Source organism: Melanostigma gelatinosum, assembly GCF_949748355.1.
Source record: "Melanostigma gelatinosum genome assembly, chromosome: 12".
Lineage (NCBI taxonomy): Eukaryota > Metazoa > Chordata > Actinopteri > Perciformes > Zoarcidae > Melanostigma > Melanostigma gelatinosum.
In genome coordinates, this window is record NC_136645.1 from 1,527,446 (window position 1) to 1,545,550 (window position 18,105).

The 18,105-nt window shown below is 37.6% G+C and overlaps 2 protein-coding genes across 3 annotated transcripts in view; both read left to right on the plus strand.

The window, feature by feature from the left end:
* Positions 1–3,854, plus strand: part of eef1a1a (eukaryotic translation elongation factor 1 alpha 1a) — a 4,577-nt gene extending 723 nt beyond the window's left edge. The window contains exons 2-8 of one of the 2 annotated variants that reach the window (XM_079280797.1): positions 36–204; positions 278–457; positions 582–878; positions 1,527–1,677; positions 1,759–2,015; positions 2,344–2,578; positions 3,178–3,854. In XM_079280797.1, coding sequence (XP_079136923.1) covers positions 61–204; positions 278–457; positions 582–878; positions 1,527–1,677; positions 1,759–2,015; positions 2,344–2,578; positions 3,178–3,302 — 1,389 coding nt within the window. In that variant the 5' untranslated portion in view covers positions 36–60 and the 3' untranslated portion in view covers positions 3,303–3,854. Of the gene's footprint in view, positions 1–35; positions 205–277; positions 458–581; positions 879–1,526; positions 1,678–1,758; positions 2,016–2,312; positions 2,579–3,177 lie in introns of both variants that reach the window. The other variant, XM_079280798.1, reaches the window with a different exon arrangement.
* Positions 3,855–4,241: 387 nt separating this feature from the next.
* cgasa (cyclic GMP-AMP synthase a) lies at positions 4,242–17,337 on the plus strand (the record flags this gene model as incomplete). Its single annotated transcript, XM_079280105.1, has 6 exons — positions 4,242–4,868; positions 4,951–5,167; positions 6,148–6,405; positions 6,501–6,600; positions 6,686–7,033; positions 17,166–17,337. The coding sequence occupies 5 exons, from the start codon at positions 4,242–4,244 to the stop codon at positions 7,014–7,016; spliced, it is 1,533 nt and encodes a 510-aa protein (XP_079136231.1). The 3' UTR covers positions 7,017–7,033; positions 17,166–17,337.
* Positions 17,338–18,105: the final 768 nt, after the last annotated feature.

The following is an 18,105-nucleotide window of genomic DNA, read 5'->3' on the forward strand; positions in this document are numbered from 1 at the left end:
GCTGTACTAACTTTGTAACTTAACACCGGTTGAAGCGTGACAGACCGGCTCCGGTTCACCATGGGGAAGCAGAAGCTCCACATCAACATCGTGGTGATCGGCCACGTCGACTCCGGCAAGTCCACCACCACGGGACACCTCATCTACAAGTGTGGAGGCATCGACAAGAGGACCATCGAGAAGTTTGAGAAAGAAGCTGCCGAGGTGAGAGAGACGGAGAGGGATCGGGACGTCCCACAATAACACATCTATAACTTCTTCTTCTTCTCCCCCTCAGATGGGTAAGGGCTCCTTTAAGTACGCCTGGGTTCTGGACAAGCTGAAGGCGGAGAGGGAGCGCGGCATCACCATCGACATCTCTCTCTGGAAGTTTGAGACCAGCAGGTACTACGTGACCATCATCGACGCCCCGGGTCACCGGGACTTCATCAAGAACATGATCACCGGGACGTCCCAGGTCGGTCACGTCATCATTTAATGCTTGCTTTGTGTTTCATATCGTTTTTAGTTGTATGATCTATACGTCAGCAGAAGGCTCGTTCACCATCGCTAAAAACAAAAGTGTTGTTTTTCATCTCCAGGCAGACTGCGCCGTGCTGATCGTGGCGGCCGGCGTCGGAGAGTTCGAGGCCGGCATCTCCAAGAACGGGCAGACCCGCGAGCACGCCCTGCTGGCCTACACCCTCGGGGTGAAGCAGCTCATCGTGGGCGTCAACAAGATGGACTCCACGGAGCCCAGCTACAGCCACAAGCGCTACGAGGAGATCGTGAAGGAGGTGAGCGCCTACATCAAGAAGATCGGCTACAACCCCGACGCCGTCGCCTTCGTGCCCATTTCGGGCTGGAACGGAGACAACATGCTGGAGCCCAGCCCCAATGTGAGTAGAGCGCCTGGGAACATGAATGATGCAAATGATGTAAAGAATGAGAAACATTTGAATCGTGATTTGCATGGCCTGGAGGGACGAGAGGCTGCAGCTCACAGCTCACGTTGAGCCTTTTATGAACACTTTACGTGAGTCAGCAAAGGAATTACCCACAATTCAGAGCAATGTGACACTAAACACGGGGTTACTAGTGGAAGTCGGAGACGTAAGGAAAAAGGTCAACAAAGAGGACGAAGACGCGTGTGTCGTATTGGATTCACTCAGAACCATAAAGGATTAAAGATGGAACATTGAAAACAAAGGTCAAGCACTTCATGTTGTTCTTGCAGCGCTTTGAAGTCGGACACGTCTCTGATGGTTGAGGGTTTGAGGCCTTTGTGTCCCGCAGTGTGTTGAGAAACTGTTGCTTCCGGCCACAGACTCGTGAAGCTCGTTGTGCTGCTGTCCTTCTGTTAAAGGTGCTTTACAAATACAGTTTATTGTAATATCAGAAAACTGCAATATATAGCAAATATTAGTATTTTTATTGCTTATGAATTTCACATTTCTTTTCAAATTCTTCAATCAAAAGATTCTCAATTTTTTAAAATGACAAATGATCATTTCCCTTAACAATGGAACGTGTTGTATGTTCTCTAGATGACGTGGTTTAAAGGGTGGAAGATCAACAGGAAAGAAGGCAACGCCTCAGGGACCACACTGCTGGAGGCTCTGGACGGCATCCAGCCGCCCACCCGCCCGACCGACAAAGCTCTACGTCTGCCTCTGCAGGACGTCTACAAGATAGGAGGCACGTAGCGAGACGTGCACCGTGGGGGGGGGGGGGTTGTTGAAGCGCCCGTTAACGTCCGAGCCCTCTCCGTGCTCTCAGGTATCGGCACGGTGCCGGTGGGCCGCGTGGAGACCGGCGTGCTGAAGCCCGGCATGGTGGTGACCTTCGCGCCCGTCAACGTGACCACGGAGGTGAAGTCGGTGGAGATGCACCACGAGGCGCTGACGGAGGCGCTGCCCGGCGACAACGTGGGCTTCAACGTCAAGAACGTGTCGGTCAAGGACATCCGCCGCGGTAACGTGGCCGGAGACAGCAAGAACGACCCGCCGCAGGAAGCCGCCAACTTCACCGCTCAGGTAGCAAAAAAGACCTTTTTACAGAAATGAAACATGAGAACGAGTTATAGTCCTGAGGAACATTTGTTCACGCTGCAATTCAGCAAAAGTCATCAATGGAAGATGATCACTGAGATCATTGTTCAGCTGAGAATGTCTTCTAAAGATTGAGGAACCTCTTGTGTTGCTGCTCAAGAAACATTTGTTTACATAATAATAAAGAAATGTTGATTCTTTTCTTAATTAATTGTCTTTTTTTCTCACAAAATAATCCAAAAGAAGGAATAAGAGCGATAAGCCCGTCCTAACCTCCAACAGGCGCTCACGTCGTGTCTCCGCCTCTTCGTAGGTGATCATCCTCAACCACCCGGGTCAGATCAGTGCCGGCTACGCTCCCGTGCTCGACTGTCACACCGCTCACATCGCATGCAAGTTCGCGGAGCTCAAGGAAAAGATCGACCGGCGCTCCGGCAAGAAGCTGGAGGACAACCCCAAATCCCTCAAGTCCGGAGACGCCGCCATCGTGGACATGGTTCCCGGCAAGCCGATGTGCGTTGAGAGCTTCTCCGAGTACCCTCCACTTGGTGAGTTCCAGTGTAGAGCGTAGAGCGCGCCTTCGTCCGAGCGTAGAGCGCGCCTTCGTCCGATTTAATCCCACTGATGCAAGTACGATTACAGTTAAACATTGGAGTACATACTCCTATGAAATATTACAATATTAACCCACTTTGGAAAAAACTCTTCCCGATCCCAGGAGAACACGTCTTCCCCAGGACCCCAACTAACCGGAAGAGAAAAACTCTTTCTATATCCCGCCCACATATTCGTTTGCGACTCCTCCCCTTCCGTCTATCTCAATTCCTATTGGCTAACTTCTCTATGCACTTCTGTAAACGCCCGCCTCCACGACTCTCTTTCCCTGAGCAGCTAACACATTCAATGACGGTCAGTTATTGTTTAATCCCTTCTATGATAATCCTTCAGTATGAAAGTTAAACTTCTGCAACTTGGCAGAAGCTTCATGTCTTATTAGCTCCTAATCCTACATCACTTTATGTTTATCTTAATTATGCATTCCCAATACACTTATGATTATGACTAATTATGAATTCTAAATTATGAATTGTTAAACACTTATTTTATCTACTAAACGCACCGTTTTTTGCTCAAATTTCTTACACAGGTCGCTTCGCGGTGCGCGACATGCGTCAGACGGTGGCCGTCGGCGTGATCAAAGGCGTGGAGAAGAAGCTCTCCACCACCGGTAAAGTCACCAAGTCCGCCCAGAAGGCCCAGAGGACCAAATGAATGTTGCGCTCCTCTGCCGACCCCAAGGTCTCCCAGGGCAGGACATCGGCCGTCCGACTCCATCCAACGACCGGCTGCTTCACCTCGATAATCAAAGACTGGTTAATCATCACAATGCACCGCAAAAGCATTCGAAGGAAAGAGCGACATTTAGATCTCAAAGTCCTTTGAGGCAACACTCCCGCCTCCCATTCTCAGTGGTTAGATGACCATTAACGTCACCATGTCATATCAAACTGATAGTTTCTAATGTGCACTGTTGATTTAGTTCGTGTGGATACCTTTTCAGTGGTTATGGATATTGAGACGTTGAACATTTAGAGGTCCTGAGACGTATCGCCGCTCTAGCTGCTCTGGAGTCACTGGTGTCTTTACGTGGTTCGTGTCGTCCTGCTCTTCGTGTTTGTTTGCAACTCCACGGTGCTCTGTAGGAGCAAGATGTTAAAAACCATGTTCTTCCAAGTAGTCGATCAGTCGTGATTCGTTGTGTATAAGCTACAAAAAGCACTTAAAGCAGACGGTCCACATCTGTCCCCCTCCTGAGGGACTCTGAGCCTGTTGATCCTTAAATTAAAGCACTTTGATTGGCGTTTTGCTGACTTTGCACTTGCACTGGAAAGCTTCAATTGGAAAAAAGCTGCTGCACCTTACTGTAAGATGGCATGAGCCTCTTTGCAACATTAAACATGTTTCAAACTAAATGGTCTTTCGTCTTTTATTTTTATTCTTCTAAGTGTGCGGCAGAGAAAGAGTCAGACCAAATACACACTTGTGTCCACAAGATGGAGCCATTGGCACAAGAGTTAGATCTTTAAACAGATTCTCACATGATCCTACAAACCAGGTCATGAAAAGGGTGGAGTGTTTTGGGGGGGCGTGTCAGAAACTCTTTGAGTTTACCTCTTGACGGATCAGTTTCGTTCCTCTCATTGCACCATCATGACCGGCAGAGGCAGACCACGCAGGGCAAAGAGTCCAGACACCAAGTCTGCCAACAGCACAAGGAGTCCGGAGGAAGTGTCTCTGCAGAACGGCACCACAAAGGAAAGGAAACCAAAGGCACAGAAAAAGGCAAGAGACACTGAGGAGAGCCCACTTCAAGACAGGACCACAAAGCATGTCCTAGAGGAGATCAGCAAGCAGCAAAGTGCAACTACTGACAACACGAAGGCTCCTGTACGATGCACAAAAGCCAAAAAAAAGACAGAACAAGCTGCAGAGGAGATAAGGAAGACGCAGCCGGAGACACCAAAGGATCCTCTAAAGGCCAGAAAGGTAAAAAGATGTGTTGTGAAGAAGGCCAAATCCCCCGAAGAAGCTGCAGAGATGACAAAGACGCAGCCGGAGACACCAAAGGAAACCCCGAAGGCTGGTGGAGAGGGAGAGCTCTCCATCCTCCACAGGACTCTGGAGAACCTGAAGATCAAAAGGGAAGAAAGATCGGACGCGGCGGAGCTCGTCAATAAGATAGTAAAAGTTATAGTTGAGCATTTGAAAAGGAAAAGCCAAAGCTTCAAAGAAATAGAAGAACCGCTACGTACTGGAAGCTACTATGAACATCTAAAGGTGAGTCTTCTTCAGACGCTGTATTTGGTGCATGTGAGCATTTTGAACTACGATGTCATTTGTATCATTTGTTTGCATGCAGATTTCTAATCCCGATGAGTTCGACGTCATGCTGCCGGTTCCTGTCGACCGAGTGAACGTTACTCCGTTCGGAGACGACGGAGCTTTTTACAGCGTGGAGTTAAAACGAGGCAAAAGTCCTCTGCAGAGATTCCAAACGACCGGCGGCACTTTATCCGCCAGTGAGATGCTCAAAGAGTTCAGGGACGAGGTGAAGAGATCCGTCGAGCAATGTACAGGCGAGTCGAGCAACTTCTTTACAGTGCAGTTTATATTTACCACTACTTCCCTAATATTACACTAATATCTCACAAGATCCAAAGAAAGATGTGTATGTATGTGTGTGTATGTGTGTGTGTATGCATATATATGCATATATATGCATGTATGTGTATATATGCATATATATGCGTATATATGCATATATATGTATATATGCATATATATATGCATATGTATGCGTATATATGTATATATGCATATATATATGCATATGTATGCGTATATATGCATATATGCATATATATATGCATATATATGCATATGTATGTGTATATATGCATATATATGCATATATATATGCATATATATGCATATGTATGCGTATATATGCATATATATGCATATATACGCATATGTATGCGTATATATGCATACGCATATATACATGCATATATATGCATATATATATGCATATATATGCATATATACGCATATACACGCATATATACGCATATATATGCATATATATACATATGTATGCGTATATATGCATATATGCATATATATGCATGTATATATGCGTATATATGCATATATGCATATATATGCATATATATATGCGTATATATGCGTATGTATGCATATATATGCATATATATGCGTATATATGCGTATATATGCATATATATATGCATATATATGCGTATATATGCATGTATGCGTATATATGCATATATGTGTATATACGCATACGCATATATATGCATATATACGCATACGCATATATATGCATATATATGCATATATGCATATATACGCATATATGCATAACAGATCCCTTCAATGTTCGGTTATAGCAGCTGGTCTACAAGGATCCAGTACTTTATTTCACACTGTGATGGTTCACGGTAAACTGTCATTAATCCGCGGTTCTCACACTAGTCTATAAAGATAAATTCATGCAACATTTCGATTGTTTCTTTCTTTGTTCTTTCAGAATGGGAGGTGACAAAAAAGAAAAAAGGATGCCCCGCCGTGACCCTGATGACAAAAGATCAACCAATCCCCATTTCACTGGATATCGTTCTCAGCATCGTGGTTAAATCCAGCTGGCCAGCTTTCACCAACGAAGGCATTCAAATAGACGGCTGGCTGGGAACCAAAGTAAAGCAGCAATACAAGCGACTGCCGTATTATCTCGTCCCAAAATACGAAGGCGTGGGTACGGTGGAGTGTGACGGGGTCCTGGCCAAAGGTCAGTTCGTTACACACTGTTTGGGGTCTTTTTATGAATGAAATCTAGGAAAAAGAAAGCGAAGCTTCAAGTTCCCCTCTGGGTGTTTTTGGCAGATGTTTGGCGGGTTTCGTTCTCGCACGTTGAGAAGGCCATGCTGATGAATCACGGGTCGGAGAAGACGTGCTGCGAGAGAGAAGGAGAACGCTGCTGCAGGTTACAGATGTTTTAACAAACTCAACTCCTCAGCCATCTTGAAATAAGGTTTCCTCAGTCGGTGGTTTCTTGTCTTTTCAAACAGGAAGGACTGTCTGAAGCTCCTGAAGCATCTTCTCGGTCTCTTGAAGGAGAAGGACTCTTCTTTGACTAAGTTCTGCTCGTACCACGTTAAGACCACGCTGTTACACACCTGCTGCTCCAGAACCAAGGACGCCGAATGGAGGGCCTCGAGTCTGAGCCGCTGTTTCCTGCTTCTCCTGGAGGACTTCATGAAACATCTGGAAAGAGGTGTTCTCCACAACTTCTTCATCCCGACTCAGAACCTGCTCTCTGGTCCCGGTCTGATGAAGTGCAGAAGTCTGGCTCAACGTATCGGGGAGGAACGTGACAACGGATTTCCTATTTTCAAGTGATAACAACTAAACTCAGGGTAATCTTTCAATCAGAGAGCATAATCAAAATATCATTTATATAATTTATATGTCAAAACATTGATTCAAAGAGTCATAGTATAGCATGTCAAAAAGGCATGAATGAGTCATTTAAGTTTGTTGATATTAGTCATCTTATGTGACTTTTTTCAACATGCTACACTGACTTTTTTCGACATGCTTTACTATGACTTTTTCCGACATGCTATACTATGACTTTTTTAAACATGTTATACTAAGACTTTTTTAAACATGTTATACTATGACTTTTTTAAACATGTTATACTATGACTTTTTTAAAACATGCTATACTAAGACTTTTTTCGACATGCTATACTATGACTTTTTTCGACATGCTATACTATGACTTTTTTAAACATGCTATAGTATGACTTTTTTAAACATGTTATACTATGACTTTTTTTAAACATGCTATACTATGACTTTTTTCGACATGCTATACTATGACTTTTTTAAACATGCTATACTATGACTTTTTTTAAACATGCTATACTAAGACTTTTTTCGACATGCTATACTAAGACTTTTTTCGACATGCTATACTAAGACTTTTTTCGACATGCTATACTATGACTTTTTTCGACATGCTATACTAAGACTTTTTTCGACATGCAATACTATGACTTTTTTCGACATGCTATACTATGACTTTTTTCGACATGCAATACTATGACTTTTTTCGACATGCTATACTATGACTTTTTTCGACATGCAATACTATGACTTTTTTCGACATGCTATACTATGACTTTTTTCGACATGCTATACTATGACTTTTTTCGACATGCTATACTAAGACTTTTTTCGACATGCTATACTAAGACTTTTTTCGACATGCTATACTAAGACTTTTTTCGACATGCTATACTATGACTTTTTTCGACATGCTATACTAAGACTTTTTTCGACATGCTATACTAAGACTTTTTTCGACATGCTATACTAAGACTTTTTTCGACATGCTATACTAAGACTTTTTTCGACATGCTATACTATGACTTTTTTCGACATGCTATACTAAGACTTTTTTCGACATGCTATACTATGACTTTTTTCGACATGCTATACTAAGACTTTTTTCGACATGCTATACTATGACTTTTTTCGACATGCTATACTATGACTTTTTTCGACATGCTATACTATGACTTTTTTCGACATGCTATACTATGACTTTTTTCGACATGCTATACTAAGACTTTTTTCGACATGCTATACTATGACTTTTTTCGACATGCTATACTATGACTTTTTTCGACATGCTATACTATGACTTTTTTCGACATGCTATACTATGACTTTTTTCGACATGCTATACTATGACTTTTTTCGACATGCTATACTATGACTTTTTTCGACATGCTATACTATGACTTTTTTAAACATGTTATACTATGACTTTTTTTAAACATGTTATACTATGACTTTTTTCGACATGCTATACTATGACTTTTTTCGACATGCTATACTAAGACTTTTTTAAACATGCTATACTATGACTTTTTTCAACATGCTACACTTACTTTTTTCGACATGCTATACTATGACTTTTTTTCGACATGCTATACTATGACTTTTTTCGACATGCTTTACTATGACTTTTTTCGACATGCTATACTATGACTTTTTTCGACATGCTTTACTATGACTTTTTTCGACATGCTATACTATGACTTTTTTCGACATGCTATACTATGACTTTTTTAAACATGTTATACTATGACTTTTTTTAAACATGCTATACGATGACTTTTTTCGACATGCTATACTAAGACTTTTTTCGACATGCTATACTAAGACTTTTTTCGACATGCTATACTAAGACTTTTTTCGACATGCTATACTATGACTTTTTTCGACATGCTATACTAAGACTTTTTTCGACATGCTATACTAAGACTTTTTTCGACATGCTATACTAAGACTTTTTTCGACATGCTATACTATGACTTTTTTCGACATGCTATACTAAGACTTTTTTCGACATGCTATACTATGACTTTTTTCGACATGCTATACTAAGACTTTTTTCGACATGCTATACTATGACTTTTTTCGACATGCTATACTATGACTTTTTTCGACATGCTATACTATGACTTTTTTCGACATGCTATACTATGACTTTTTTCGACATGCAATACTATGACTTTTTTCGACATGCTATACTATGACTTTTTTCGACATGCAATACTATGACTTTTTTCGACATGCTATACTATGACTTTTTTCGACATGCTATACTATGACTTTTTTCGACATGCTATACTAAGACTTTTTTCAACATGCTATACTAAGACTTTTTTCGACATGCTATACTAAGACTTTTTTCGACATGCTATACTATGACTTTTTTCGACATGCTATACTAAGACTTTTTTCGACATGCTATACTAAGACTTTTTTCGACATGCTATACTAAGACTTTTTTCGACATGCTATACTAAGACTTTTTTCGACATGCTATACTAAGACTTTTTTCGACATGCTATACTAAGACTTTTTTCGACATGCTATACTATGACTTTTTTCGACATGCTATACTAAGACTTTTTTCGACATGCTATACTATGACTTTTTTCGACATGCTATACTATGACTTTTTTCGACATGCTATACTATGACTTTTTTCGACATGCTATACTATGACTTTTTTCGACATGCTATACTAAGACTTTTTTCGACATGCTATACTATGACTTTTTTCGACATGCTATACTATGACTTTTTTCGACATGCTATACTATGACTTTTTTCGACATGCTATACTATGACTTTTTTCGACATGCTATACTATGACTTTTTTCGACATGCTATACTATGACTTTTTTCGACATGCTATACTATGACTTTTTTAAACATGTTATACTATGACTTTTTTTAAACATGTTATACTATGACTTTTTTCGACATGCTATACTATGACTTTTTTCGACATGCTATACTAAGACTTTTTTAAACATGCTATACTATGACTTTTTTCAACATGCTACACTTACTTTTTTCGACATGCTATACTATGACTTTTTTTCGACATGCTATACTATGACTTTTTTCGACATGCTTTACTATGACTTTTTTCGACATGCTATACTATGACTTTTTTCGACATGCTTTACTATGACTTTTTTCGACATGCTATACTATGACTTTTTTCGACATGCTATACTATGACTTTTTTAAACATGTTATACTATGACTTTTTTTAAACATGCTATACGATGACTTTTTTCGACATGCTATACTAAGACTTTTTTCGACATGCTATACTAAGACTTTTTTCGACATGCTATACTAAGACTTTTTTCGACATGCTATACTATGACTTTTTTCGACATGCTATACTAAGACTTTTTTCGACATGCTATATTAAGACTTTTTTCGACATGCTATACTAAGACTTTTTTCGACATGCTATACTATGACTTTTTTCGACATGCTATACTAAGACTTTTTTCGACATGCTATACTATGACTTTTTTCGACATGCTATACTATGACTTTTTTCGACATGCTATACTATGACTTTTTTCGACATGCTATACTATGACTTTTTTCGACATGCTATACTAAGACTTTTTTCGACATGCTATACTAAGACTTTTTTCGACATGCTATACTATGACTTTTTTCGACATGCTATACTAAGACTTTTTTCGACATGCTATACTAAGACTTTTTTCGACATGCTATACTATGACTTTTTTCGACATGCTATACTATGACTTTTTTCGACATGCTATACTATGACTTTTTTCGACATGCTATACTATGACTTTTTTCGACATGCTATACTATGACTTTTTTCGACATGCTATACTATGACTTTTTTAAACATGTTATACTATGACTTTTTTTAGACATGTTATACTATGACTTTTTTCGACATGCTATACTATGACTTTTTTCGACATGCTATACTAAGACTTTTTTAAACATGCTATACTATGACTTTTTTCAACATGCTACACTGACTTTTTTCGACATGCTATACTATGACTTTTTTTCGACATGCTATACTATGACTTTTTTCGACATGCTATACTATGACTTTTTTCGACATGCTATACTAAGACTTTTTTCGACATGCTATACTAAGACTTTTTTCGACATGCTATACTATGACTTTTTTCGACATGCTATACTAAGACTTTTTTCGACATGCTATACTATGACTTTTTTCGACATGCTATACTAAGACTTTTTTCGACATGCTATACGATGACTTTTTTCGACATGCTATACTAAGACTTTTTTCGACATGCTATACTAAGACTTTTTTCGACATGCTATACTAAGACTTTTTTCGACATGCTATACTATGACTTTTTTCGACATGCTATACTAAGACTTTTTTCGACATGCTATACTATGACTTTTTTCGACATGCTATACTAAGACTTTTTTCGACATGTTATACTATGACTTTTTTTAAACATGCTATACTAAGACTTTTTTCGACATGCTATACTAAGACTTTTTTCGACATGCTATACTAAGACTTTTTTCGACATGCTATACTAAGACTTTTTTCGACATGCTATACTATGACTTTTTTAAACATGTTATACTATGACTTTTTTAAAACATGTTATACTATGACTTTTTTCGACATGCTATACTATGACTTTTTTCGACATGCTATACTAAGACTTTTTTAAACATGCTATACTATGACTTTTTTCAACATGCTACACTGACTTTTTTCGACATGCTATACTATGACTTTTTTTCGACATGCTATACTATGACTTTTTTCGACATGCTTTACTATGACTTTTTTCGACATGCTATACTATGACTTTTTTCGACATATTATACTATGACTTTTTTAAACATGTTATACTATGACTTTTTTTAAACATGCTATACGATGACTTTTTTCGACATGCTATACTAAGACTTTTTTCGACATGCTATACTAAGACTTTTTTCGACATGCTATACTATGACTTTTTTCGACATGCTATACTATGACTTTTTTCGACATGCTATACTATGACTTTTTTCGACATGCTATACTAAGACTTTTTTCGACATGCTATACTAAGACTTTTTTCGACATGCTATACTAAGACTTTTTTCGACATGCTATACTAAGACTTTTTTCGACATGCTATACTAAGACTTTTTTCGACATGCTATACTAAGACTTTTTTCGACATGCTATACTATGACTTTTTTCGACATGCTATACTATGACTTTTTTCGACATGCTATACTATGACTTTTTTCGACATGCTATACTAAGACTTTTTTCGACATGCTATACTATGACTTTTTTCGACATGCTATACTATGACTTTTTTAAACATGTTATACTATGACTTTTTTTAAACATGTTATACTATGACTTTTTTCGACATGCTATACTATGACTTTTTTCGACATGCTATACTAAGACTTTTTTAAACATGCTATACTATGACTTTTTTCAACATGCTACACTGACTTTTTTCGACATGCTATACTATGACTTTTTTTCGACATGCTATACTAAGACTTTTTTCGACATGCTATACTAAGACTTTTTTCGACATGCTATACTAAGACTTTTTTCGACATGCTATACTAAGACTTTTTTCGACATGCTATACTATGACTTTTTTCGACATGCTATACTATGACTTTTTTCGACATGCTATACTAAGACTTTTTTCGACATGCTATACTATGACTTTTTTCGACATGCTATACTATGACTTTTTTCGACATGCTATACTATGACTTTTTTCGACATGCTATACTATGACTTTTTTCGACATGCTATACTAAGACTTTTTTCGACATGCTATACTATGACTTTTTTCGACATGCTATACTATGACTTTTTTCGACATGCTATACTATGACTTTTTTCGACATGCTATACTATGACTTTTTTCGACATGCTATACTATGACTTTTTTCGACATGCTATACTATGACTTTTTTCGACATGCTATACTATGACTTTTTTAAACATGTTATACTATGACTTTTTTCGACATGCTATACTATGACTTTTTTCGACATGCTATACTAAGACTTTTTTTTAACATGCTATACTATGACTTTTTTCAACATGCTACACTTACTTTTTTCGACATGCTATACTATGACTTTTTTTCGACATGCTATACTATGACTTTTTTCGACATGCTTTACTATGACTTTTTTCGACATGCTATACTATGACTTTTTTCGACATGCTTTACTATGACTTTTTTCGACATGCTATACTATGACTTTTTTCGACATGCTATACTATGACTTTTTTCGACATGCTATACTATGACTTTTTTCGACATGCTATACTATGACTTTTTTCGACATGCTATACTAAGACTTTTTTTTAACATGCTATACTATGACTTTTTTCAACATGCTACACTTACTTTTTTCGACATGCTATACTATGACTTTTTTTCGACATGCTATACTATGACTTTTTTCGACATGCTTTACTATGACTTTTTTCGACATGCTATACTATGACTTTTTTCGACATGCTTTACTATGACTTTTTTCGACATGCTATACTATGACTTTTTTCGACATGCTATACTATGACTTTTTTCGACATGCTATACTATGACTTTTTTCGACATGCTATACTATGACTTTTTTCGACATGCTATACTATGACTTTTTTCGACATGCTATACTATGACTTTTTTCGACATGCTATACTATGACTTTTTTCGACATGCTATACTATGACTTTTTTCGACATGCTATACTAAGACTTTTTTCGACATGCTATACTATGACTTTTTTCGACATGCTATACTATGACTTTTTTCGACATGCTATACTAAGACTTTTTTCGACATGCTATACTAAGACTTTTTTAAACATGCTATACTATGACTTTTTTCGACATGCTATACTATGACTTTTTTCGACATGCTATACTAAGACTTTTTTCGACATGCTATACTATGACTTTTTTCGACATGCTATACTATGACTTTTTTCGACATGCTATACTAAGACTTTTTTCGACATGCTATACTATGACTTTTTTTAAACATGTTATACTATGACTTTTTTCCTATACTAAGACTTTTTTCGACATGCTATACTAAGACTTTTTTCGACATGCTATACTATGACTTTTTTCGACATGCTATACTAAGACTTTTTTCGACATGCTATACTATGACTTTTTTCGACATGCTATACTAAGACTTTTTTCGACATGTTATACTATGACTTTTTTTAAACATGCTATACTAAGACTTTTTTCGACATGCTATACTAAGACTTTTTTCGACATGCTATACTATGACTTTTTTAAACATGTTATACTATGACTTTTTTCGACATGCTATACTATGACTTTTTTCGACATGCTATACTAAGACTTTTTTAAACATGCTATACTATGACTTTTTTCAACATGCTACACTGACTTTTTTCGACATGCTATACTATGACTTTTTTCGACATGCTATACTATGACTTTTTTCGACATGCTATACTAAGACTTTTTTCGACATGCTATACTAAGACTTTTTTCGACATGCTATACTATGACTTTTTTCGACATGCTATACTAAGACTTTTTTCGACATGCTATACTATGACTTTTTTTCGACATGCTATACTATGACTTTTTTCGACATGCTATACTATGACTTTTTTCGACATGCTATACTAAGACTTTTTTCGACATGCTATACTAAGACTTTTTTCGACATGCTATACTATGACGTTTTTCGACATGCTATACTATGACTTTTTTCGACATGCTATACTATGACTTTTTTCGACATGCTATACTAAGACTTTTTTCGACATGCTATACTAAGACTTTTTTCGACATGCTATACTAAGACTTTTTTCGACATGCTATACTAAGACTTTTTTCGACATGCTATACTATGACTTTTTTAAACATGTTATACTATGACTTTTTTTAAACATGCTATACGATGACTTTTTTCGACATGCTATACTATGACTTTTTTCGACATGCTATACTATGACTTTTTTTGACATGCTATACTAAGACTTTTTTCGACATGCTATACTATGACTTTTTTCGACATGCTATACTATGACTTTTTCGACATGCTATACTATGACTTTTTTCGACATGCTATACTAAGACTTTTTTCGACATGCTATACTAAGACTTTTTTCGACATGCTATACTAAGACTTTTTTCGACATGCTATACTAAGACTTTTTTCGACATGCTATACTAAGACTTTTTTCGACATGCTATACTAAGACTTTTTTCGACATGCTATACTAAGACTTTTTTCGACATGCTATACTAAGACTTTTTTCGACATGCTATACTATGACTTTTTTCGACATGCTATACTATGACTTTTTTCGACATGCTATACTATGACTTTTTTCGACATGCTATACTATGACTTTTTTAAACATGTTATACTATGACTTTTTTTAAACATGCTATACGATGACTTTTTTCGACATGCTATACTATGACTTTTTTCGACATGCTATACTAAGACTTTTTTAAACATGTTATACTAAGACTTTTTTCGACATGCTATACTATGACTTTTTTCGACATGCTTTACTATGACTTTTTTCGACATGCTATACTATGACTTTTTTCGACATGCTATACTAAGACTTTTTTCGACATGCTATACTAAGACTTTTTTCGACATGCTATACTAAGACTTTTTTCGACATGCTATACTATGACTTTTTTCGACATGCTATACTATGACTTTTTTCGACATGCTATACTATGACTTTTTTCGACATGCTATACTATGACTTTTTTCGACATGCTATACTAAGACTTTTTTCGACATGCTATACTACGACTTTTTTCGACATGCTATACTATGACTTTTTTCGACATGCTATACTATGACTTTTTTCGACATGCTATACTATGACTTTTTTCGACATGCTATACTATGACTTTTTCGACATGCTATACTATGACTTTTTTCGACATGCTATACTATGACTTTTTTCGACATGCTATACTATGACTTTTTTCGACATGCTATACTATGACTTTTTTCGACATGCTTTACTATGACTTTTTTCGACATGCTATACTATGAATTTTTTCGACATGCTATACTATGACTTTTTTCGACATGCATTACTATGACTTTTTTCGACATGCTATACTATGAATTTTTTCGACATGCTATACTATGACTTTTTTAAACATGTTATACTATGACTTTTTTTAAACATGCTATACGATGACTTTTTTCGACATGCTATACTAAGACTTTTTTCGACATGCTATACTAAGACTTTTTTCGACATGCTATACTAAGACTTTTTTCGACATGCTATACTAAGACTTTTTTCGACATGCTATACTAAGACTTTTTTCGACATGCTATACTAAGACTTTTTTCGACATGCTATACTAAGACTTTTTTCGACATGCTATACTATGACTTTTTTCGACATGCTATACTAAGACTTTTTTCGACATGCTATACTATGACTTTTTTCGACATGCTATACTATGACTTTTTTCAACATGCTACACTGACTTTTTTCGACATGCTATACTATGACTTTTTTTCGACATGCTATACTATGACTTTTTTCGACATGCTATACTATGACTTTTTTCGACATGCTATACTATGACTTTTTCGACATGCTATACTAAGACTTTTTTCGACATGCTATACTAAGACTTTTTTCGACATGCTATACTAAGACTTTTTTCGACATGCTATACTAAGACTTTTTTCGACATGTTATACTATGACTTTTTTTAAACATGCTATACTAAGACTTTTTTCGACATGTTATACTATGACTTTTTTTAAACATGCTATACTAAGACTTTTTTCGACATGCTATACTATGACTTTTTTCGACATGCTATACTAAGACTTTTTTCGACATGCTATACTAAGACTTTTTTCGACATGCTATACTATGACTTTTTTCGACATGCTTTACTATGACTTTTTTCGACATGCTATATACTATGACATGGTCTATGATTCTTTTAACCATTTCCAAAATAATGACTAACTTTTTTCATACAATCACATGTCAACACAACAAACTCCTTTACTGTCATATTATACTGTGACAAATAACACAATGGCAGTTTTACACATCCTTTGTCTTTATGGTTCTGTGTTGCAGGATCCGGAGCTCCATCTGGTTTATCAGCCACTCCTGTGCAGTCCGGTTTTTACCACCTTCCCATGAAGTGTCCCTCTCTTCCAGCGTTTTTGCTCGACGCATCCAATACATGCATGCCCACATGACAAGCATTCACAATTGTTCTTTGTCAATAAATGCATTTGTTACTTTATGAACTTGTCAGGTCCATTTCTGCCAGTCTAGGGGTGTGATACGTTTGAATGTATACAATACTACTATTGTTTTTTTCTACCTCTAGCATGTGGAAACAGTGATAAAATGTCAGTGTAGGTGCGTGGAAACAAACAAGGAGGCGAGTATTCCACGTAGCCGTTTATTTCCATCCATACAAAACGAAACACCTTCACTTCCTGCCACCCTTTAACTGTGCTAAAGGGGTCTTTATGTGACGGTGCACCTTGGAGCGCTGGCACACCACACAAGTCCCGGCCCACTTCCGTATATCCTTCTTCAGCCCGTGCCAGACGAACTTTGCTGAGACCAACTTCTGCGACACCCTCTTGCCAGGGTGTGACAGGCCATGAATAGCATCAAAAACCTGCTGTCTCCATTCATCGGGAACAACCGGCCGTGGCTGGCCTGTGGAGACGTCACACAGGAGCGTAACGCCAGTTTCGCCAAACGTGACCGCCTCCAACCCTCAACTCCTGGACGCCCGGGTCTGTAATTTGATCCTCTGCCATCTTGTTGTAGTCCAAGCCTAACTGGACAGCCCTGGAGAGACAGTCTGCTGCTGAAACTTTGCCAACGTTTGTTGTTCTCGAGTACGCGGATTCGTCGTCAGAAGTGCCGACAGATTGTTTCATCATCACAGTGATGAATCACTGTTCAACACTTCTTCATTCATCACCAACAAAGGATTGTGAAATGGTTTATGGTTTACCAGAAACTGCAGCGCTGCTCCGGCTCTGATTTCCTG